The sequence below is a fragment of the Ursus americanus genome, chromosome 2, assembly GCF_024610735.1.
Source record: "Ursus americanus isolate L20-20 chromosome 2, mUrsAme1.1.p, whole genome shotgun sequence".
In the NCBI taxonomy this organism is placed as follows: Eukaryota; Metazoa; Chordata; class Mammalia; order Carnivora; family Ursidae; genus Ursus; species Ursus americanus.
Window position 1 is genome coordinate 81,502,246 of NC_142128.1, and position 23,655 is coordinate 81,525,900.

A 23,655-nucleotide genomic window follows, 5' to 3' on the forward strand; every position below is an offset into this window, starting at 1 on the left:
TAGTGTGGTTATTTTGGGGTTTAGTAATTCATGTGACTTGCCCAGCCAAAGAAAGCACAATTTATAATTCAGATCTTCCAACTGCCACACACTTTCCCCACCGCAGGCGTACGCACATGTCTGTGTTTATGGGGTGGGGGCAGAAGGAGGGCACTGTGTGTAGGGATGAAAGGAAAGAAAAACAAAGACAAAAACAAAACCAACAGAACTTAAAAACAACAACCCAAGACAAAGGTTCATGGTCTCTCCATTTCTCTTTTAATACTGAACAGTATTCTTTGTACAGCTGTAACACGATTTCAAGAGCAGAAGTAAGAAACATTACTGATAGACTTCAGGGTGTAAAAATACCACTTTGAAAGACGGCTAGTTGAGATTTTTCTTACACAAGTATTTTTAAAAAGTTTTCAAGTGTATAGTGTCATCAGTTTGTTTAATGTCAGGATTACACGCAAAGCTGTGGAAGAGGTTTTATTATGCAGGGATGGCTTACTGTAGCCTAAATTCCACGATGCAGTAGCAGTGATTCTGAAACTGGGCGTCAGAACCCCCTTGGAGGGCTTGTGAACTCCCCAGAGTTTGTGACTCAGCAGGGCTGAGGGGGGCCTGAGAACCTGCATTTCCTGCAAACTCGGGGGGTGATGCCGCCCTGGCTAGGCCCACACCACACTTGGAGACCTGGCCTGCAGAAAAAGCAAGAATGCATCTACCTGTGGCGAGAGGCGTGAACTGACACCAGGACCACCGGGTTCCTCTACTGGGGACTGGGGTGCGGGGCGGGGTGGGGGGGGCACCATCTGGAAATCCCCCAGGCATTTGCAATTCTAATCTTTGATCTCACTTCTTTAGTTTGTACCTTCTCCTTATTTAAAAATGAAACACTGTAGGTTGTTTATCCTTCGACGAAAAATACAATGCTTTAGTCCTGCGAGTACGGCCACGTATCACACACTGGATTTTTTTCATTACACTAATTTCTGATTACAAATGAGCCAGTGAAAGCATATTTTTCCACTTATAAAAAACGAATCCACAATCATTTATAGCTTGCTGTCTTTGGCCCCTTCCTGGCTTCCAGGCCACCCTCACCCAGGGCATTCTCCCAGCCTGGGTCAAGCTAGGACGGAGCCACGTCAAGCTTACAAGCAAGTTCCAGTAACTTATTCTAGTGGGGGACACCCGGCTGGCCTCTCCCCGCCCTCCACGGGTAGGACTCGGATGTCTGCCTCTCCCAGGGCGGATTTTACCTACAGGGCTGCAATTCCCACTGAGGAGCAGGGTCTCAGCTAAAACCTACTTTCTGCAGTGCAGAAAGAACGGTGCGCGCGGTCTCAGGCCAGGGCTGACCGAACGCCCGGCTCGTGTGGAGCGCCGGGCTGCCACCAGGGGGTGCACAAGGCCCCAGAGCTTTGCTCAGTGAACAATGAGGCTGGGTGGTCTTAGTTCTAACACCCCCCAGATAACCGAGTGGCTTTTGGGTTCAAGAACTCATAAACTTGAAAAAAAAAAAAAAAGGATAAAATACACTTTCTCATAGGTCCATGCCAAGCAGCCAGGCAGGTGACGGGGACAATCACCCTCTCAGCACAGTTCCCGTCTACACAGCCTTAGGGAAGGGCATTTCTGGACAAAGGTCACATGGGAAGGAAAACAGCACCAACACATTAGCTTATGTCCCAGGGAAACCAATTTCTTTCTCTTTCTTCCCCACCTCGCCACACACCTGTATCGGTAGAGACTAGAACAGAATGAAGAACTCCCGCCTTAGGTAGAGGCAGCAAGACGGCCAAGGCCCCTCGGGAGCCTTCAGAGCTTCAGTGTCTGTCCAAAAGCAAACAACGCCAAATGGCTGGGGTGGGGGATGCGCACGGCAGGTCACAGTGACCAGCCTACCTTGTGACGTTGCCAAGGTCACTTGCTGCCGACCGTGCACGCGCTCCCTGGGGCCAAGTCCAGAACGCTGCGCAGCCCATGACCCCCGCGTCTATCGGGGGAGCTGTGCTCGGCTCATCTCTGAAACAAGAGCTGAGTGAACCTCTCCCGGAGGTTCACCGCACTGCTCTTCTAGTCTGTCCCAACGGCTGTTCTACTCAGAACTGTCTTGATTTTCTGGACCCGGCACCCGACGGCAGCTTCGCAGAGAGGAACCACGGTGAGGCCGGTGTCCACGCCTCCGTACAAGGACTGGCGCGGGCCTGGCGAGAGTAAGACCTCGCTTTAAGCGCAAGCATGGCTGTGAAGGCCGGGAGCCGGGCAAGGGCAGCCGGACAGACCAGCCTGGTGACGCAGCTGCCCCCCACTCAGAAGCAGAGGCCCCGGGAGAAGCCCGCTGCTGCGCCCCCGCCGTCTTCCCGCACGGACTCTGGTCGGGGACGGCGCCGCACGTCAGAGGGCCTGGAAGTCTGCGGGCCCCCCGGTTTCACCTCTCTCTGCTCTTGATGGAGTAAGAACATGTTTTTCGAAAACGTTATTCTTAAAAAACCTGGGAGGGAAAGAAATGCCAGCGAGAGGAAGACAAAGAGCGAGGCGGTGTGAGCCGTGCTTTACAACTTCCGCTTCCGGGGCCGGTCCCCTGCGGCTCGGCTTCCAAGTTCACCCCGCAGCTCGAGGTGAAGCCGGCAGTCCAAGCCCAGGGCGCTGAAAAGCAGCTCCTCCGTATAACTCGGTTCCTACATCTTCAAACGCTATGAATTCTCTAGAAAGGTAACAGTCTCACTTTATAGCCGGGGAAATTACCAAAAGAAAGATCTTGGCTCTGCCACCTTCACTTACAGAAGGTAAAACGCTTCACAGAGACAGATTTCTGTTGGAGTTAGACTAGATTTCTCTTCACAGCCCTGCATCTCACGAGGTGAGAAGGAGTGGGAGTTGCCAAGTGGTTGGCTACCAGACCCATCAGTCTGTTTAACTCTGGCTAAAAGCAGAGAATAATGGGCAAGCGACCAAGTTTCTCCCCCTTCGGCTCTGGCGTGAAGATCCTGGTGTAACACCCACGCTGCGACTTCCAATTACCGCGCGCGGCGGGCACCCAGAGCGAGGCACGCGTGCAGCCCACACAAAGGCAAGATGAGAGATCAGGACTGAAAACTAAAGGTATTCCAGTTTTCCAGCTGGATCCCCACTCTGGCAAACTCTCTCAATGCCTCTCAATGGTTCATTCCCCCAATCTACCCCCAAATCAGCTGATTAGAAAAAGTTCTTCCAATAAGCCGACAAACGTAAGCCGATCTCTCTTCTATCCATCACGTTCTGCCAGTTCCTTAGACATGATAAGCATGTGCCGAGGCGCAGAGGCTGCAGGAACAAGCCCATATGCTACAGGATGTGCCTCTGAGCAGGGCAGAGGGTCACCAGGGTCTACTTCTCTCCCCATTTTATGGGCAGGGGGACCACGGAGGTGCCCCGAAAGCCTGGCAGTGTTAGGATCGCAGATGAGGAAACATTTGTCCTCAAAAACCAACCTACGCCCCTGGCTGGTTCCCTCGGACTGCCCCAGTTTGCCTTCTGAGCGGGCACAAGGGGTCTGACCCAGGATCACGCCCCTGGGCCAGGAGCTCTGCTGGGGCGGAGCCGGCACGGACCATTCCAGTAAGAGGCTGCCTGTCAAAAAGCAGTTCCTTCGAGGCGCAGGCGCGGAGACAGTGGCACCCGCGGGGAGAAGGCCGGCACTGCTTGTATACTGAAGTAAACTCCTAAATAATTCCCCAGATTCACCGAGAGTCTGGTCTACAATAGCCACTGTTTAGGAAACACTTGAAATTAAGTGAGGTCATCATGCCGATTCCAAATCTATCCAGACACTTATTAAGTCTCTGGGTCACAACACTTGCCGCCCCCACCCTCCCCACCCCCGACTTCAGGGAAGCATCTTACTCATAAACGACGAGGCCGTTCCGTTCCCAACAAGCCCCACGGACACACACGACAGTTGTGCAGGGCACAGTAAACCTGGGAATAGCAGAATAGCATGGCTTTGAAATGGCATGATCGTATAGGTCAATATAGGTCATTAGGCTGCCGGCTGCCTCTTGTAATGCGGAGTGTGGATTACAGTACTGAGACAAGGTCCCCATTTACTGTGAACAAAGGCCTGTACATTTTAATGCAAATCTAAGGACCATCCCTGTTCTAAGTTTAGAGAAGACTATTTGAATGAATCTCAAAACTTGTGAAACAAATAATCTAGTACCCTACGTCTGAAGCCCTTTGTAGTAATCTTTTTTTGCTAATTTTTTTGCTAGTTTTTTTGCTAATTTGAAAAAAATAACTTATATATCAAATAGAGTTAAGTGTAAACGTGGATGTCAACCACCCTTAGTTTTACAAATCTGCTTTTAGCTTTTGTCAAGAGGCAGATTTCCTTACCTATCATCATCCTAACCATGAGAAAATACCCTTCTTTAAAAAATTGTTACAAATATTTATTAAAAAGTGCAATTCATAAGTCAGCTGGGCGAGTACATCATTGCAAATCACAAAAAAAGGGGGGGGGAAAGCCCAAAGCAAGTAAACAACAACAAAAAACCCCCCAAGAAATACAGACAAAACATGAAAAAAAGGAAAAAGAAAAAAGTTTGCTGAGGAATGGGCCCCAACAGATGAGGAAACAGGAAGTCAAAGCTAGAGCTCTATCCAGACGTTGCTGTGCTTTCCGAGTGCAGGAGGCAGTGGGGAGAGCGTGGCCGCTGCCCCGGGCTCCGGGTCAGCTGCCACTTCAACATTGGTGACGGCATCGGGGAGGTTACAAAAATATCCTACAGACGCCAGGACGCTGGAGGCGTTTAAAAAGTAATCGGAAGCTTGAAGTTTAGCATCTCAGCAGTTTCAGCTACTAAAACTCAATTAAAGCATCCGTTCTTTAAATTTGGATTGGCTCAGTTATTTGAATGGGTAATGAAAAACTGAGTTGTCATCTTAGGGGAAAAAAAAAACCCCACCCAAGTGCACCTACCCATTCTTGCCATTACTCACAGGGTAAGAGAAGTCCGGTCCAGAACTAGCCTTTTTGGTCATTACGGTTTCTGAGTGAGCGTGGCTGCATTGCCAATGTACTAAGCACCCCACCCCACCCCCACCCCCCATGCAGAGTCCACAGGGATGACCTATCTGGCCACCTGAATCCAGACCATCCAAGTGGGCGGCTGAGCTGCGCAGCAGCCATACAGGTAAGGGGCGTCCGAAAAATACGAGTTGCACCGGGATAGCCACATGAATTCGGCAAGGCTCTGACCTCCGGCAACCTCACCCACCCTTCCCTCAGCTGTGCAAACCCTGGGTCCTGCTGCCCTCTCCTCCCTTCGGTTCAAGCCACCAGCTGTTGGCACCTCCAAAGCCTAGTGCTTCCCATTATTTTCCATTAGGTATTTCTACCACAGAATAATGAGCCTGGAAAACAATTTTATCCCAGCACTTATCCCTGAAAAATGGATCACTGCGTTTTCTGTCACAAACTGCTCCTGGGCCTTTCGTCCCCATTAGCAACCAGCTCTCGGGGGCCACAGGCCGCTGCTGCAATGGGAAATGAGACCTGCCCGGAGCCCGCACTCCCGACGGCGCTCTCTGGGACGGGACAGCGGCGGCTGTCTGAGCCGGGGGAAGGTCTGGCTGGGGGAAAGAGCTGCCCAAGATGGGTGGAATGAGCAACAGCAAGCGCTGGTTGAGCTGCAAACTTCTCTGGATTCCTCAGAGGCTGTCCTGGGGGCCTGAGGCCCCGGGGGCGAAGCAGTGGCGAGCCGTCCTCAGAACAGGACAGGTGGCGCCAGGAGCGCACAGTCGTATGCTTCCTCTTCCCAGCGGCCCCGCCAGCGCTGGGTCGGAGCAGCTGTCTCAGTGGTGGGGTCACAAGGAGGGAAGTCAGTGCAGGCTGTGTTTTCCAGAGAGGAGTGTAAGGAGACGGCAACATTGGGGTGCTGCTTCCCGCCTCCCCCGGGGTTCGTGCGCAGGAGCCACGCCGGGCCACCGTCACAGCACTAAGAAGAAGACGAGGACAACCAGCAGGACCACAAAGAGGACGGCTATGGCACACCACTGGCGCCGGTCTGGAAGGCAGGACACAAGGGTTAGCACTCATGACTCCGCGGTCCCCAAGGTACAGTCACGGAGAAGCCCTGAAGCCGAGAGGGGACAGAATGTGCGCATGACTGGCGCACAGAGGCTCCGGAGCTGCCCGGGGGGCCGGGTATCCCGGCCTGCACTGCGTGTGTGGCCACGGCTCCTGAAACGGGCCTCCTGTAAGTACAAGCTTTGCAGCTCAAGCCTTTCATTAAAATCTGTGGCTCTCGGCTTGCTGCTGGTGGGTACCATGTCCCTGGAAAGGTGCTGGTATCGGCGTTCCAGGTCCAAGCCCGCTGGCTTTCATCCCCCACCGAAGTCAGATCATTTCATTCAACAATAATCACGCCCTTTGCTCAGTGAGAGCTATGGGAGGATGGAGAGGGGAAAAAAGCGCCTGCTGGTCACCTCAGGAAACGAAGAGCTGAAAAAGCAAGCTCTGGGGAGCAAGAGCACGATCAGCAGGACCCCACACCCAGTCAGGAAAGAAGAAAGATCACTTCGCCAGGAACTTACACAGCCTACCTGTCAGTGGAAGCGGAATGTCTTCTCTGGACTTTCCGCCCTACCGACACCTGAGGACCAGCACCGGAAGCACAGTGGCCAGAGTCCATCTGAATGGCCGAGAGCTAGGAGGCTCAAGGGGCAGGAGGGCCCACACCAGTCCCAGGGCAGCCCAAGCTGCACCCACAACCCTGACTGCGGGCCCTCACGCTGCACAGGGACTGCCTGGCGGGGCTTTGTGCGAGTGAACACGGAATCCCTCACACGCTCTGGGCCAGGCCGGCCGTGTGGCCCAGGATGCTGCCACTGCCAGGATGCCTCCTTGACTCATGTCGGTGTAGAAAGAACACGCGGTCTTTCCGTAGACGAGTCCTGCGTTTTCCACAAAGGGTCAGACTGATAGAACAGAATTTCACTGGCCTATGAAAATGCAGTTCAACGGCTAGAAATGATCACTCCGTTTAAACAGAGCTATAAAGGTATGCTGATGCATCGAAAGTTTACTGGAAAGCCTGCAGACTGGGGCACCCCGTAGCTATTGAGACTCACATTATAGAAAGGTCTGGATCTAGGTAAACAGACTGCCAAACTTTCTACAAAGCAGTGCTAAGTCCACACACCAAGCACTTAAATTATTTAAATCTTATGGAGAACAAAATCTTAGAACCGGCCAAGAGATTGCCACCAACGGACAGTAAGCCAAGCAAGTACCTTCTTAGTGGCCGTCACCTTGTTCTACTTCAGTTGTGTCAGAAACTCACTGTGATGAGGGCAAAGACCCAAGTCTGTCACGTCCTTATCTCAACAGGGACTAGTCCAATGGGCATGGGAGGCCGACTCGGCCTACCCAGATAATATTTTCAATCTGTTTATTGCTTCACTGGCCAGGAAAACGTAAGTGTCTAGCATTTTTTCATCTATTTAAAAATGTTTACAATAATTTAAAAAGACATTAAAATGTCAGTATTCTTCCAGGACAAAACAGTCAAGGTAACTGCTTTGTAACCACCCCCCCAGCCTCATACAGATCCCTGCCCCTCCCTCCACCCTGCCATTCTCAAGCCCAGATTCCCAATATTGAACCAGTTTTCCACTTTTTGGCTTTCCATCAGTCACTACCCAATCCCCTCCCACCTCCGATCACTTGCTCTTCCACAACGGCATTAAACAGGGGGTTTCCATCGAGAAGTTGGTCACACAAGCCAGCACAACCCAGGAACGCCCTTTTAAAGCCATCTTCCTCGGCAGTGCTAAGCTCGAAGCACGAACCAGGTAACCTCTGGGAGCTGCTCCCCAGCTGACTTCTCCCCAGAAGGGTGCGTACTGACCACAAAGGCTCCTGTGCTCTCAAGTGAAAAACCTAACCAGCTCAGCAAGGTCAAGACCTGCCTCAAAAAGTCAGATGGGAACAAAGGGAATTCCAATGGCAGGTTTTTTCCCCCCCTTCCAGTATATTTTTCTTCCCCAGAGAGAAAAGATAAACAACAGAATTTTGGAAAACGAGGGGAAGAAAACCTCCATACCCACTCAGAAGAACACTTTCCTTGGGTCACTCGAAAAGGCAGGTGTGACATCCTGGCTGCTCTCCTCCGTGGAGCCGCCAGCCACAGGGAGGGGGCAGGCACCCTCCTCTCCAGAACTGTGCGGTGCGTGCTCAGTGACCTCCTCACCGAACTTCAGTGTGTCTTAATATACTTTAAGAACAGATTAAAAGGTAGTGAACTTGCCCAAAAGTTATGGAGGAGAACAGAGACAAATACAAACTGCCTCGTTGTCAGACTGAAGCCAGCACCATCGTGCGGGAGGCCCTGAGCGAGCTTTCTTTTGGGAGAGAGCAAAGATTAAAATGAAAACCCCAGGCAAGCTGTCCAAACTGAAGGGCCTTTCAGGCTGAATGCTCTGTTTCCTGGCTCTTTTTCTTAGACAAACATAATTGAAGGCCCCACTTTGCTCCCCAAACTTTTCTTTCAGGATAAAGTAGAATAAAGCATAAGTAAGACTCAGTGCTATTTATACACACTGAACGGCTTATCACAATGCAAGTACTTTTCTAAATTATTCATCCCCGGAATGCTGAGAAACAAAGACACAGTGCATCTTTGTTCTTTGCTCTTCCCCAAACAACACTGGGGCTGAAGTAGCTACTTGACTTTGTGACTAATACATACACTAGTGAGAGGCCTGGTGTTTCAGCTGGTTATATAATACTTCATTAATTTTTTTTTTTTTAAGTAGAGGGGTGAAGGTGGGAGAGGAGAGACCACAGAGGAATACGGAAGGCGGCTTTGCAAACCTTCCTCTGAAGTGTGTGAGAGAAGAACTAAGCTGGTGTCTGCTTCAGGCAATGACTTGCTGGAAGCATAAAGGTATTTGTCCCCGGAGAGAGAGAAGGAAGGAAGTCTGGCCGTGAGCTTCCCTCTGTTTAGGATTGAACAGGTCCTTTGTCCCGTAGGGCCATATTCTGCCTTACTATTTTTTTAAAACACATATTACTAAATACTAATATATGGGAGACACTGTTAGACACTTGTACATTAATTACTATTATTTCATTTAATCTTCACAATGATCTTGAGAGGAAGGCATCAACCTTTTTTTTTTTTTAACAGGTAAGAAGCTGAGCCCCAGACAACTGTTCTAGAACTTGACTATGAGTTGAAGTGCTGGAACCCAAATATACATTTGTATTTAAGTTTCAGCTCAAAAGGCTGAACTATTAGATCCCGTAACACAGACCTGATGGGAGGAAACCCAAAGAACGACCTGTGTCAAGAAATAGAGGAGGTTCCAGGGGAAGCTGGGTGCTCTGGTTCAAGAATACCTACATCACCTCAAGGAGCAGCTCAGGTCCTCCCTTCACCAAGTCACCCCCAGCAACTAAAGGAAAAAGGAGATACTGGATTTTCTTTGATTTAAAATATATTATTTCTGGGGCGCCTGGGTGGCTCAGTTAGTTAAGCGTCTGCCTTCGGCTCAGGTCATGATCCCAGGGTCCTGGGATCCAGCCCTGCATTGGGTTCCCTGCTCAGCAGGGAGTCTGCTTCTCCCAGTGCCTCTCCCCCCTGCTTGTGCTCTCTCGCTCACTTGCGCTCTCTCTCTCAAATAAATAAATAAAATCTTAAAAATAAAATAAAACACATTATTTCTAATGTACTAGGGGAGGTGGGTTGTTGCAATAAAAAAAAAAAAACAGAGTCACTGGAACGTATCTTCCTACACAGTGGCTGATCTGAAACCTGTTACTTCTTCATCCCCATCTTGGTGCAAAGCTTCTGGAGTATTTCACTGCAGATTTCAATGAGAACAATTTAAATTAGATCTGTAAGGCCATCTTATTCTGAAACGGTAGGAGTTTCTCAATAAAAGATAGTCCAGGAGAAACAGTAACTGGCTTCTTAATCACTGTTTTATAATAAGTTCCCTACTTCGGCAAGGAAATAGAAAAACTAAAATTAAATAAGAAAGGATTTTCTAACTGCAAAGAGAGTTGATCCGCCAGGAGAAAAGCCACCCACACCAGCAGCCTTGTGCAGCGTGGGAACACAAAGACCACTTCTCCAGTGCAGGCCACAAGCGGCAGACAGGCCCGTGTTACCAGTCTCCCTTCTCTGACCAGAAAGCAGAACCCAAAATGCGCCACAGGACAGATTGGAAGGCACACACCTATCAGAACCCCGTAGACTGTGTTTCTAGAATTAAGTAGGAATTCTTAAGCTTTAAATACCATACATACCACTGGTCATGTGAGATACTTTCGCAAGTTTCTTCATCACATTGTCCAGCCGAGACTGAGTGCTCTCCAGCTCATGAGAAAAATCATCCAACATACTAGAAAGAGAAGCAGACACAGAAGGGTAGCTGGTCAGCACAAAGTCTTGGCAATGCATTGGCCATGGAATGATAACATGATCTACAGCTCAGTTTTAGCAAACCCAAAACAGGTTACTTTGGGATTCAAGTCCCCAATCTATTATCCAAAATCCTTAGCACAAGATATGTTTTTGATTTCAAAATTTTAGGGAATTTTAAAAAGTACTAGGTTACATGTGCTGTATATTAGTCAACACCCTCAAGCAGGTCTGGGGCAGCGTCATAATCAAACATGGTAATATTTCTGCAGAGAAAACTATGAGGAATTATGGTTGCAGTCAGTTCAGGTCAGGTTTTTTGTAGTAGGAGCTTGCTGAAAACTTTTTTTTTTTAAGATTTTTTAGCGCGGGGCGTCTGGGTGGCTCAGTCATTAAGTGTCTGCCTTCGGTTCAGGGCGTGATCCCGGCGTTCTGGGATCGAGCCCCGCATCAAGCTCCACTGCTGGGAGCCTGCTTCTTCCTCTCCCACTCCCCCCGCCTGTGTTCCCTCTCTCGCAGGCAGTCTCCCTCTCTGTCAAATAAGTAAATAAAATCTTTTAAAAAAAATAAATATTAAAGATTTTTTAGCGCTTTCTAGACTTTAGAATCGTATACCAGGCAAGCATGGACCTGACTATATAAGAACACAAGTCAGGGGCAGTGCAGCATACGAGAAGGAAGACAAGTGAAGCCCGACAACCAGGCTCTGCCACTTGCTTACCTTGTGACCTTGACAAAGCACCCCACTTTGGCACTGTGTCCACGTCTGTAAAATGGGGTAGCTCCCCTGCTGGGGTCTTGTGGGCACCAGGTCATAACACAAAGCGCTTTATGGCAATAGGAGTTACACTTTAATCATATAATAATCTCCTTTAATGTGCTCTGTGCTTTGTCATAGAGCTGGGAGGCCCTGGGACTGACACTCCTGACCGTGCACGCTCGTCTATACCCACAGAGAAGTCTGTGTCTGAGTGCTAAGAGAAGCCGCTCTAGGAATCGAATACTATGTGCTGTCCAAGCTGCAGCTGGAAAACACCGAAATACTCTTATTCCAGCGGTGTTCATTTCATAAATGACTCAACATTCCAGACTTTTCAACTTGGGGTTAACATATGATTATCCCGAGTATGGAACCTAACATACCAATTAGTACCAGAGGTCTTATTAAAAAGGCTTTATTACACTGACAGCATCAACGGAAGCTAGAAACGACTGGGCTGGGTCTGTGCCCACACGAGGCACCTGACCGCCTGCAGGACTCGGGGCAACCAACTCCTCATTAAGTCGATTATTCAATAAACTCCATGTTGACAACTAAATAAACAGATCTTTGTCCCATACCTGAAATTTCAAATTAACACATTATTAGCTCATCTAAGATCCTGGTAGCATCTTGGCCTGCAGCTGCAGACCTACCCAGACAGGGCCAAATACTGAAAAACAAGAGCCACCTTTGTATGCTGGGCATGACTTTTCCTACCGAGGACAAAAAGGCCAGTCACCCAACCTCCAGCTCAAGGACACCCACAAAACTAGGTTTCTAGCCCAGCTCTAGCTAACTCGTGCTGTCCAAAAGAAGCAGACTGTGAGTTCGATATGCTATTTAATATTTGCTAGTAGCCACATTTAAAACAAAAAGATGAAATTTTAATAATCTGTTTTATTTGGCCTAATATATCCCAAATATTATCATTCCAACATGTAATTAATATTAAAAAAATCACTCACAGCTACTTTACATTTTTTTTTCATAGGAAGTCTTCAAAATCTGGTGTGCATTTATACTCAGGGCACATCTCTGTTCAGACTGACCACATTTTATGTATTCACTGGCCACAGCTGCCAGTGGTCACCAGTGCTGGATAACACAGGTCAAAGTCCAAGACCCAGGTGCTTTCTTTTTAGTTTATTATTTTTACCACAGTGAGACACAGTTTAAAGAGCTAAACAGCGTGTTCAGGCTTTTTATAAAACAAACCACGGCTGTTTCCCGTCCCCTGGGACAATTGCTGCCAACCCCTCCCACTATTCCCTGGGTGCCTTCTCTATGTGTTCAACGAACACGCTCACACCAGAAATCCTGTCCTACTGGCTCTATTCTAAAAAAGCTAGGATTTAGCCCTGCTCCCACCTCCTTCCCCATCTCTGCATCCATCCCACTTCTCTTCCCCCTTCCTTGCAGTTTGATTATGTCGCAACCTGATGAGCGCCCTTCGGGACTCACACTATGGCGAGTGAATGCTCTCCCCCTGCCGGTGGCCCAGGGCGGGAAATGTGCTTGCTCCTTGGCGCCCCCCCCCCCCCCCAGCTGGTGGAGGATTCAGCTTTCTCCGGTCTGTTGAGCCAGTAACCATTCATTTTCCTACTTTCCAGGACCCAAAATGTTATGGTTACTGCTTCTTATTTCATGTTCTATGTCCCCATAGGTCTTATGCCAGTTTTTAAAAAAGATCCCTCTGCTAGTGCCCTAGTGGGCTCTAAGGAAGAAGCCTAGGGCTCTAGCGAAGGAGCGAGAAAAAGGGTGTGTTCGGTGTGTGCAAGTAGCCATCTGTAACTGAAGGCTTCTCTATCACCTACCAAACCCCAGGGAGTCCAGGCAATTAGTCCTTTTCCATCCACAAACTGAAATTTTAAGGGAAGAATGCATTTTAGACAGAAATTCAACATGCACGCCTAGATTCCCATTCTTCCAGCTTCCCCCCCGGTCTCCCTGCCTCCAGTCTTGCTCCACTGTTGTTTGTCATCTAAACCACAGCTAGATAGGTCTGCCCCAAAAGTAAACCTGTCCATGGCATTACTCCCAACACAACCTTCATGGTTTCCTATCACCCTCAGAGAGAAAGTCCTAACCCCCTGAAGGGGCTTCAAAGGCCTCCCTGCTCTGTTCTCGGCCTCGCAGTCTTGACTTCTGCAACCCTCCTCTACATACACCAGACCTTTCTGTCCCATGCACTCTCTCACTCTAACTCCTGGTCAACCCTCCCCTCACCCTCACCCCTTCCCCGGGCCACCTTCCACTCATCCTTCAGGTTCCAGTTCCACACATCTTCTCAGGGACCTGGGCTAAGTCAGGTCTGCAGCTTGAGCTGAGTGAGGGCTCTCAAGGACCCACACTCTGCCCCCTTACTTCTCTGCACCTCTTACTGACTTGCACTATTTGTAGAACGCCTGTTCTATGTAGTAACTGGTGAACTCTCTGATGGTAGAGACACAGTCTGTTTTGTTTGCTCCTCTATGGAAACCAGGGACCTCCCAGCAGAACAGATACAGAGTTTGAATTTCTGAAGAATGAATGTATAAGGCTGAACTCAAGACTGAGATAGGAGAGGTTCTGAAATATCCTAGTGGATGGTCTTATTTTTTCAGAAAGAAATTTGTAAAATGAAAGCATTTAAGAATGATACTTTTGGTGTCCGACTTCTGAGCACAAAAGGAGACTGTGCTGAAGGAAAACCAAATAAACCCAGTTATGTTTTCGTTTGCTTTGTTTTTACTTTTTGAGAGGGAAGATTTTTTGTATTAATTGAAGTTAATTTATAAACTTTTTTCCATTATGTTAAAGTTCAAGATGCAGAGCAAGAAGTTCTGTTCGATGGAGCAGAAGAGTCCTGGGATGACAGAGGGAAGTCAGCTCATGTCCTATCCTCTTCGGGACCCAAATCTCCAGGGAGGTTCCACAGCCCTGTCTCACGTGCCCATTCGTCACAACACTCTGAGAATCCGCTCCGAGGAATCTGTATCTGTTTTTGCAGGGTGTGAAAGTAATCATGCTAATAACTTTGCCCAAACCCTGTTGAAAATTTTATCTGCTAAATGTGCTTCTTTAGGGGAGGCTAGTCTGTAAGACAGAATAAAGATGCAGCGATAGAAGTAAAACAGCTTTTGGGTTTACTAGCCATAGAACTGTCAGGCTTTTTAGGGGTCTCGTGAGATGGCTTTGCCCCTCAATTTCACTGCAGCACGAGGGGCGTGTCAGTACTCACACGGCCTGTTCCTCCAGCTCCCCTCCGATGCGCTGGGACATGTTCTTCAGCACCCCGATGCTGCCAGAGACCAGCTCCAACTGCTCATCCTGCTGTTCCACGATCAACTGGTGCCAGAGAAATGGGAAATAAGCAATTAAAATCCATCTTACCTGGTTCCAAGCCCAGTACTCTAGCAGCTGCTAGCTTCTTTGCCAACTTGGGACAATTCTCATTCAGAAGCAAAGCCCAGAAATCGAAGGACCAGACCATTGCCTCTGAGAACACGCTGCTCAAAAGGCTGGGCTGTCAAGCTACTGATACTTCCTGCTGATCCAACTTGTGAACAGTCAGCAGGCCCGGAAACCACCAAGAGCGATTTTCTCCGATTGGCTCAAGTCCAACAAGGGAACAAGGCAGGGGCAAACGCACCTGTGCAGTGACCACTGAGACACGGGATGTTGGGGAAGAGGAAGCCCACCGCCAGGGTCAAGGTCTCAATCCACAACAGACTGCCTCGGCCTGACTACGAGAGAGGCCAGCAAATCTGTGAATGTGGCAAAACTGCGTGTAGAGTCCTTTCCTTCCTCCTCAAGGACAAACTAGAGGAGGCCCCGTGGCAGTAAACTGCCTCAAGGACAACTACTTAGTGATAAATCATTACTTTTAATTGTGGTGTAGCCTCCTCGTTTTTTATTTAAAAAAAAAGTTTACCTGATTAATTACAATTTAAATGGACAATTGGTTAAACAGACATGCTAATGGAAAAAGAACACACAAACCTACATGTATAAAACATAATATTTAAGAACCAGTAGTTTCAATGGATAATCCTCAAATCCCCGGATGCATTATTATTAGCTTCCTTTCTAAAATACAGCATGTATCAAATGCCACGATTATAAACATAATCGACCTCACTTTCCTTCTACCCTACAACCTCCACCAAAGTAATCATTTTTACGTATAAGGGAACCAACAATAATTTGCAACAAAAAAACAAGGACTCAGTTTTTCTGAAAGTGCCTTTGTTGAGATGAACAAAAAACTGAGCATACAAGTGGAGGCGGGGGAAGAGGTTGTTGGGGTATTTTTTTGTTTTGTTTTTTTAAAATCAATGGCCTTGTCTGTCCATTTGGATGTCTGGTCTGCTTTTCCTAAGAGAGCTAATCAAGCTTGGTTCTCTTGAAAACGTCGTGCTCTGAAGGAGGTTTTACAAACCCTTCATCTACACAATCGTTGCCCATGTAGACACAGGCGGCCGCAGGCGAGCTCTGGTCCCGCTGGCTGTCACCAGTCACAAAGCCCCATGGCCGGCAGAGGAACGAGGGAAGTGCCCCGCTCCCACCTTGGCCTCTCGGGTACCTGCTGCTGTGCTTGCTGCTCCTCGATGAAATGGGAGTTGGCTAACTGGAGCTCGCGGTCCAGGCGCCCGTACTTGTCTGTCGTTCCCGAGCTCCAGTTCTGGCCGCCACTGTCCCCTAGGAGGGCCTGCAGGAGCGGGGCAGGGGGCAGCCGGGTCAGGGGAAACAAGCTGTTACTTTCTGAACAAATGCTCCACCACAGTGACATAAAGAGTTCACGTATTGCTCACAGTGCATTTTCCACCGGGTCAGCCTTTTGTGCAGTGGTGTAGGTTGGTGCCTGCGTGGCACAATTTCAGGAATGCCAGGAAGGGCACCCGCTGCCTCCAAGCTCTCCCAATGGGGCTCAGAAATGGGCTTTGTCCCATTAAAACACAAATAAAGGTCAACTTTAAATCAACAAACGCCCATCTATACACGGCTTTACAATCTAAAAGCACTTGGTCTCTTCAGGCCAGCTCTCCCCAGCACCCTTGGAAGTTCATCAGAGACCCACAGGTTCTAATCTGATTCCACAGGTCTAGGGTCCTTTTTATTCAAGCATGAGCCAGGAAGGTTTCTGGGTTTCTTCGGAAGGAGGCTGGGAGAGCTCCCTGGAACGACAACAAGCCCAGTCACAGCCCCTCACGTACAGAAGACACCAGAACCACCAATGTGTGTTCAACTGAACCCATGAATCAATCCCAGTACTCTTGGGTTGAACTGAAAGGCTACAGGCTTCCCAAATAGGAACCGGGGGTTGCTTCGGAGGCAGGCATGGTCACAAATGAGCGCTCGACCCTGATAACCCAGGCAAGTGCTGGTCCCGAAGTCAGAACTCTTCCCCAGGGTCAGCTTTCTCAATATGAATTCAAGGAAGTTTGCAGCCAGAACAGGATAAGTCTGGAAAAAGGATAAGTCTCCCTTACATGAAGAGGCCGGCCAGGAATGTGAGAGCTCATTCTCGGTATTGGGCTCTGACCGGGAGCCCCACAAGCTTGTCTGACTAGTTGGTCAAAGTTACCGCTCGCACGAGCCCTGCACAAAGAACCAGATGCTGCTAAGATTCTTTTTCCTTGTGGAGTTGCCAGATCTTCTTACCGGGTACTTCTGATCTCCCTGGAACTGTTAAAAGCCTAACTGGTTACTTGATTTTCTGTCTGAAAAGCCTTTCAACAGCCCCTCAATACGGACGTGGACCTCCTGGCCTGATGTTCAAAGGCGACTTCAGTCAAACGGCAACTCTTCAGGGATGGGGCTCAGGGAAGCTCGGGACGCAGAGCCCAAGCTCAGAGGGAGTCAGGAGAGCTGCCGGCAGCCCAGGGCCTCGGTCCAGCCAAGAAGCTGGATGGGGACTGTCTCTGGCATAAAGCAGACCCTAGGCTTTTGTAGATGGCTCTGCCCAACCTGATCTTAGGGCTGTCAAGTTTAAAAGATCCTGCTCATTCTGAGGCAAAGACTCTAAGAATCTCTACAGAGGACACTGGAGGCCTAGTGACAATTTTTTCAAGGTCAGAAAAAGTCTATATATAGTGCATCATTAGGCTACTGACAGAGAACTGGGGGCTCCACCAGCCTTGTGCACTCCTGGGGTCACAGTAGGGACTATTTTTTCTAGTCTATTCGTGGTCTGCACTTAGGTGGACACACGTCACGCTGTTAAGAGTTGTCTATACTGTGAAGCAGATTAGATGTCATCAGTCTGACTTCCAGGAACGAAGATGGAGAGGGCCCAGAGCGCTAAAGGCCAGCCTGAGCACAGGTGCCAGAGCGGGAGTCCTGGCTGAGCAGGCCGGGGCACAGCACCTGGTCCTGGCATGAAGCCGTGAGGCAGACTCGGCCTGCTCGTGTGTGAGAGAAAACTGGTCCTGCCATTCCCCGAGAATTTGGGACTCTATGACATTTCACTCCACGCCAAAAACAAAATCCCAAGCCACACTTGGAAAGGCAATGTGTAAGAACACATTTTATTCATGGTAGTTCAACTTTCACTATCTAGAGAATAAAACAATTCAAGTTCGGTGTAAACCGCTTCAGGTACCATCCCTCAACTTCTGTAAGCTCCAGTGGAGACAAAAAGGGAACTCTCAAACTGCCAGCCTCGGCCATGTCCTAGCTTCTTTCGAGAGTGAGTGCCAGATGGGCCGGGTTAGCTCCTGTCTTTTCCTCGCTGCACTGTTAAGAGGAAGGGAGGGAGACAGGAAGAAAAACTACAACAGTGACATGAAGAATGAAATGCAGGGAAAAGAAACAGGAAAATTAAGTTAGGTGATATCTGGAGAGCCCCTCCCTTTCTTTGAACTCTAATAATACTATTTTCAAATGTAATGGGTCAACAAACACCTGCAGGTCTAAAGTAAGGATGAACCGATTCCTAGTTAATAATGATGAGCTGTTTCTTAAGAGTCTACTTAGTGGACTCTCAGTAATTTAATGGAGTCTGAATAGAACTGAAGTTAAATCTAAATTTTAGGTGACTGTTGTATATTTTTTAAAAGGATTTTATCAGAGGGGAACTTCTATCCAAACTGTCTAATTTTAAAAAGCCACACTTAAGGGGCACCTGGGTAGCTCAGTCAGTTGAGTGTCTGACTCTTGGTTTTGGCTCAGGTCATGATCTCAGGGTCGTGAGAAGGAGCCCTGCGACCGGCTCCATGCTCAGCAGGGAGTCTGCTTGAGATTCTCTCCCTCTACCCTTCCCCCTACTTGCAAGTGCATGCACACGCTCTCTCTCTCTCAAATAAATAAATAAATGTTTAAAAAGACGAAGAAGAAAGATACAGGGCAGCTGCGTGGCTCAGTCGGTTAAGCTGCTGCCTTCGGCTCAGGTCATGATCTCAGGGTCCTGGGATTGAGCCCCGCCATCAGGCTCCCTGCTCAGCAGGCAGCCTGCTTCTCCCTCTGCCCCTCCTCCCTGCTCATGCTCACTCTCTCTCTCAAATAAATCTTTTTAAAAAATAAAAAATTTTAAAAAAGGTACTTAAATTCAAGGACTGGTCTCTTTTAGCTTTATCTTTGATATGTCATTATCTGTGCTTGGGTTTCTGAAATCAGGTTTCATAATTTACCTGTAATAACTAATAAAAACTGGACTTCATCTCAAAAAAATACTTAAAACAATGAAAGATTTAATTTAACACACATTTAAAGTTCTTCCAACGTCTACATAAAATTTCACTCGTTAGATGTCTATTAAGTTCTATGGGTAATGGAATAGCAGCTAGCGAGTTAAAAACAGCCTATGACAAAATTGCTCCTCACTTTCAAGGAGCTTGGGGTTCAGCAGAGAAAGACAGGAGACAAAGCAATTACGGCACCTCCCAGAGCCCAGCACACGGAATGGGGGCAGCATGTGCAGAGTGAACGGCTGTGTAAGGCCTGCGGGGATAAGCAGAGGGTGCGATGGGGGCCCAGACGAGAGAAGCAGAGGGTGTGAGGGAGGGAGGGACGGGGAGGATGGCACTGGGGCAAGCTGACCAGACTTTCACAACACCTGCCAGCCTCACTCCAGGCTCAGCACGTACAGGTCTTCTGCGTGAACACACAACACACAGACATCAGCATTTTTTAATTCCAAATATCTAACCACACTATTTATTTTGATTGATACTATGTGTTCAGATATTTACTCACCTGTCTGTTTTTTCGCTCAGCTAATGCCTGCACAGATGAAGCTGACATCTGATCCTTCATGTCCTAAACGAGACAAGTAGAAGACCAGAAAACAAACGAAAATAAAATCATGGTTAACATTTTACAGGCTAACAAAATACACATAATTATGGATTTTTTTAAAACGAAAAGACAGCATTCTTTAGCGTCTAAGTCTCAAAAATAAAGGAAATAAAATAGAGAGACTCATATTCCCTTAAAAGAGAGTAACCTGGACACTAAATTCAAACAGGAAGAAAGAGGAAGGGAACTAATGTCCTGGGTACCTACCACAGGCTGCAACACCATTGTGCACTTACACACTTTATCACTGAATTTTCACAACGACCCTGTGAAGCTGCTGTTATTTCCATTTTACAGGTAAGAAGACTGAGATCTAAAAAGGCTAAGATACTTTCTTAATGTCACACAGTCACTAAACGGCAATCCTGGGGCACAAACACAGAAGTCTGTCAAGAGCTAGCATCTTCAAACACACTACACGTGAAACACCACACACTTTGGGATCAAGTACATTTACCATTAAACATCAGAGAACACTTTCTAGTATTCTTATTTATTTAATTTCTGAGTTGAATTCATGTGTAGTATGGACTCCCCTTCCTTCCTCCCTCCCTCCTTCCCATAATCTCTACACCCAAGGTGGGGCTTGAACTTACAACCTTTAAGACCAAAGGCACATGCTCTACTGACTGAGCCAGCCAGGTGCCCCCAGTATAGACTATTTCTAACACAAGAGTGAATTTCCAGAGCGGTACCAAAAATAATTTTGTATAGAAAGAAAAATGAATGGATCCATTACTTAATCTGAAGTAAAACACTTTATTAAATATAAGCCTTTTCCTTATATTTAACTACAACCCAATACACTTTAAAATGATTTGAACTGAATACACGATTACTGTAATACAAATTTTCTTAAAAAAAATACTTATAATTTTCTGTTGGCAAGTAGGCTACTTTATAGATGCAAATGTTGACGTATTAGGCTCTTAGAAACTTCTTCCAAGGGGCGCCTGAGTGGCTCAGTCATTAAGCGTCTGCCTTCGGCTCAGGGCGTGATCCTGGAGTTCTGGGATCGAGCCCCACATCAGGCTCTCCCGCTGGGAGCCTGCTTCTTCCTCTCCCCTCTCCCACTTCCCCTGCTTGTGTTCCCTCTCTTACTGGCTGTCTCTCTCTGTTAAATAAATAAATAAAATCTTTTAAAAAAAAAAAAAAGAAACTTCTTCCAAGACCTATGACAGGTCAATAGCAGACTGGACAGTGCCACAGTTTTTGTAATCCCTACTGTGGTGAATCTGAATAACCACCACCTTGCTTCGACTTTCCAAGCACATCTTTACATTCGGCAAATGCTTGCTGAAGCCTAATTCATGCTCACATAGAGCAGTGAGCAATACAGGCATGGCCCCTGCCCACGTGGAGCACGTACCATGGTGGAGAAGGGGCACACAGTAATCCCACAGACACGTCAACAGAGTGATGACTGTGCTGGGAAGGAAGGGAATAACCAGGGCTGGAACTGAGTGAGGGATGGACATTAGAAGGATGGGGTAACACTGGAATCGAGATCTGAAGCACAAGATGAGCCAACCACAGAAAGAGCTGAAAGCTGAGGATTCCAGGCAAAGGGAACAGCAAGTACAAAAGCCTGGAGGCGGGAAAAAGCTCAGGGCCTTTAGCTCTGGCAAAGGCAGGCCAGGGAGGCTGAAGGAGCCAAGTACGTGTTCAGGGGCAGGGGAAAGAAGAGAAGGTTGGCCAAACACACAGGGTCTTCAGGCTGCTTTGATTTCGTCCTGAGGCACAGGTTGGCAAACTTTGTTTGATAAGGAGTAGATATTAAGTATTCGGTCCTTGTCATACAGTCTTTGTTGTGTGTGTGTTTTCTAATTATCCTTTAAAGAATGTAAAACTGTTCTTACAGAGACGGCAGGCCCCTGTGCAAAGGCAATGGGAAGGCCTTAAGGTACTTGAAGCAGGGCCATGGAGTATTCTGGTTCCTGTTTTAGAAGCTTACTTTGGTTTTTCTGTAGAAAAAAAATGTTAATCAAGCAGAGCAAAAGTAAAGAGATCCTTTTACAATAACCTTTCCCAAAGTACCCGTGCTGCCCCAGATAAGAAAGGGTGCATGCATGGGGCGCCTGGGTGGCTCAGTCGTTAAGCGTCTGCCTTTGGCTCGGGGCGTGATCCCAGGGTTCTGGGATTGAGCCCCACATCGAGCCCCATGCTCTTCTGGGAGCCTGCTTCTTCCTCTCTCACTCCCCCTGCTTGTGTTCCCTCTCTCACTGGCTGTCCCTCTCTCTGTCAAATGAATAAATAAAATCTTTAAAAAAAAAAAAGAAAAAGAAAGGGCACATCCAGATGGAGCAAGCTCCCTGCTGTTGGGGGCCTTCAACAAGAGGATACGTAAGCCCTTGGAAATGACACTGGGTATGCAGCGCATCTGAGGGGTGCTCCTCTAGGGTCTGACCCAGAAATTCTAGGATTCTCTATTTCATCCATTCACAAACCTCAAAAGACAAAAACTAAAAGCCCACCCATAGAAACTGAGAAAAAAACACTTAGTAAAAGAAAGTATCCACCACAAAAATAAAGATATAGATACTAGCATATTTAAAACAAAGGAAACTCAGTGATATCAGCCATATTTCTTAATTATGTGAGATTTGCTTAACTCAGTCACCTGAGGGGAAGTGCAGGTCCCCTGGGCGCCTGGGTGGCTCAGTTGGTAAGTGTCTGACTCTTGGTTTCTTCTCAGGTCATGATCTCAGGGTCCTGAGACTGGGCCCCAAGGGCTCCATGCTCAGCATGGAGGCCACTTGAGATTCTCTCCTTCCCCCTCCCTCTGCCCCCGCCCCCCACTTGCACCTACACTCTCTCTCAAAATAAATAAATAAAATCTTTTAAAAAAAAGGAAAAAATGCAGGTCCCTGGACCCCACCCAGACCTACTCAGGTACAGCTAACAAGTCCCCGGGTGAGTCTTATGAATACTGAAGTTTGAGCTGCTCTGGTCTAGATTCTAGAAGCCTTAAAGTGAGCCTGTCACCTAATAAATATCTCCTGGACTGCAGGGTCCCAATAATTACCAATTAGAGTTTAAGATGACATTCTGATATTCAATCAAACAAAAATAATAGTACAATCCTATATATATTATTAACTATGCAGAGCAAATATCTGAAATGTTCATTGGTTTGGATAATATATGCTTTAAAAAATGCACTTAATACATTTTTATAATAGTCTTTTTTCAAAACAATGAACATTACTTGCATAATGAAAATATCAACACACGTGTATGGAAAAAGTAACAGAAATTCAATTAAACTTTGAACTTCAGCTGTAGAATGTGTTTTTGCTGTTAGAAGTCAGGACAATGGCAGGGAATTAAAAGACTGTAAGGGGGCACAAGAAAGCTTCCAGGGGGTGCCGGGAGTGTTCTGGAATGCTTCTGGGTGCTGTTTCCATGGTTGTGATCAGTTTATAAACTCTTCACGCTGTATTTTTGGGATACATGTACTTTTCTCTATTGTTATACTTCAATAAAAATGTAAAAAACAACAAAACACTACTGTTCTGGAACAATGGCTGGAAGGTGAACTGGATCTGAAAAAACTTGACATTTTGTGTCATGAGCTGTGATATTTGTATCAAATATTCACGGCCTTGACCTAGCAATTCCACTACTAGGATTTATTTTAAGAAAACAATATAAAAGGGGTACTTGGCTGGCTCAGTCGGTAGAGCGTGTGACTCTTGATCTCTGGGTTGTGAGTTAGAACCCCATGTTGGGTGTGGAGATTACTTAAAAATAAAATCTTAAAAAAAAAAAAGACCACGTAAAATATATAACAATAACAACAACAAAGCAAAGATGTACACTGCAGTGTTATTTATAATATGAAAGAGAAACAGAAATAAGCAGCAGATCCAAACAAGAAATAGTATCTTAGAGTAAACCCAGAATAATGTGTCATTTCCTTTAAGAGCCTATTTCAGGGTCATATAATGGCTAGAGATAATATGTAAAACTGTTAACAGTGATTATTTCTAGGGAGTGGAATTACAGAATGGAGGGGGGGAATTTGCACCCTTCTCATACAGCAAAATTATCTGCATTTTAAAAACAGCAAGTATGGATTACCTTTAATTTTAAGAAGGAAAATAAAAAATGCTTATGACTGCTTAACAGTATGATCACAATGATGTAAGAATACAACTGTCACGCGTTAAGAAAATGACTATGAGATTTGAGCTTAGGCTTCTTTTTCTA

The 23,655-nt window shown here is 47.2% G+C and overlaps 1 protein-coding gene across 2 annotated transcripts in view; it reads right to left on the bottom strand.

Annotated features, from left to right (window-relative positions):
• Positions 1-235: 235 nt before the first annotated feature.
• Positions 236-23,655, bottom strand: part of STX6 (syntaxin 6) — a 46,228-nt gene continuing 22,808 nt past the window's right edge. Inside the window, exons 4-8 of one of the 2 annotated variants that reach the window (XM_087858241.1) lie at positions 19,342-19,404; positions 15,731-15,856; positions 14,387-14,493; positions 10,289-10,383; positions 236-6,038 (exon numbers count right to left, since the gene is read on the bottom strand). In XM_087858241.1, the coding sequence (XP_087714367.1) occupies positions 5,962-6,038; positions 10,289-10,383; positions 14,387-14,493; positions 15,731-15,856; positions 19,342-19,404 (468 nt within the window). In that variant the 3' untranslated portion in view covers positions 236-5,961. Of the gene's footprint in view, positions 6,039-8,125; positions 9,841-10,288; positions 10,384-14,386; positions 14,494-15,730; positions 15,857-19,341; positions 19,405-23,655 lie in introns of those variants that run through there. The other variant, XM_087858242.1, reaches the window with a different exon arrangement.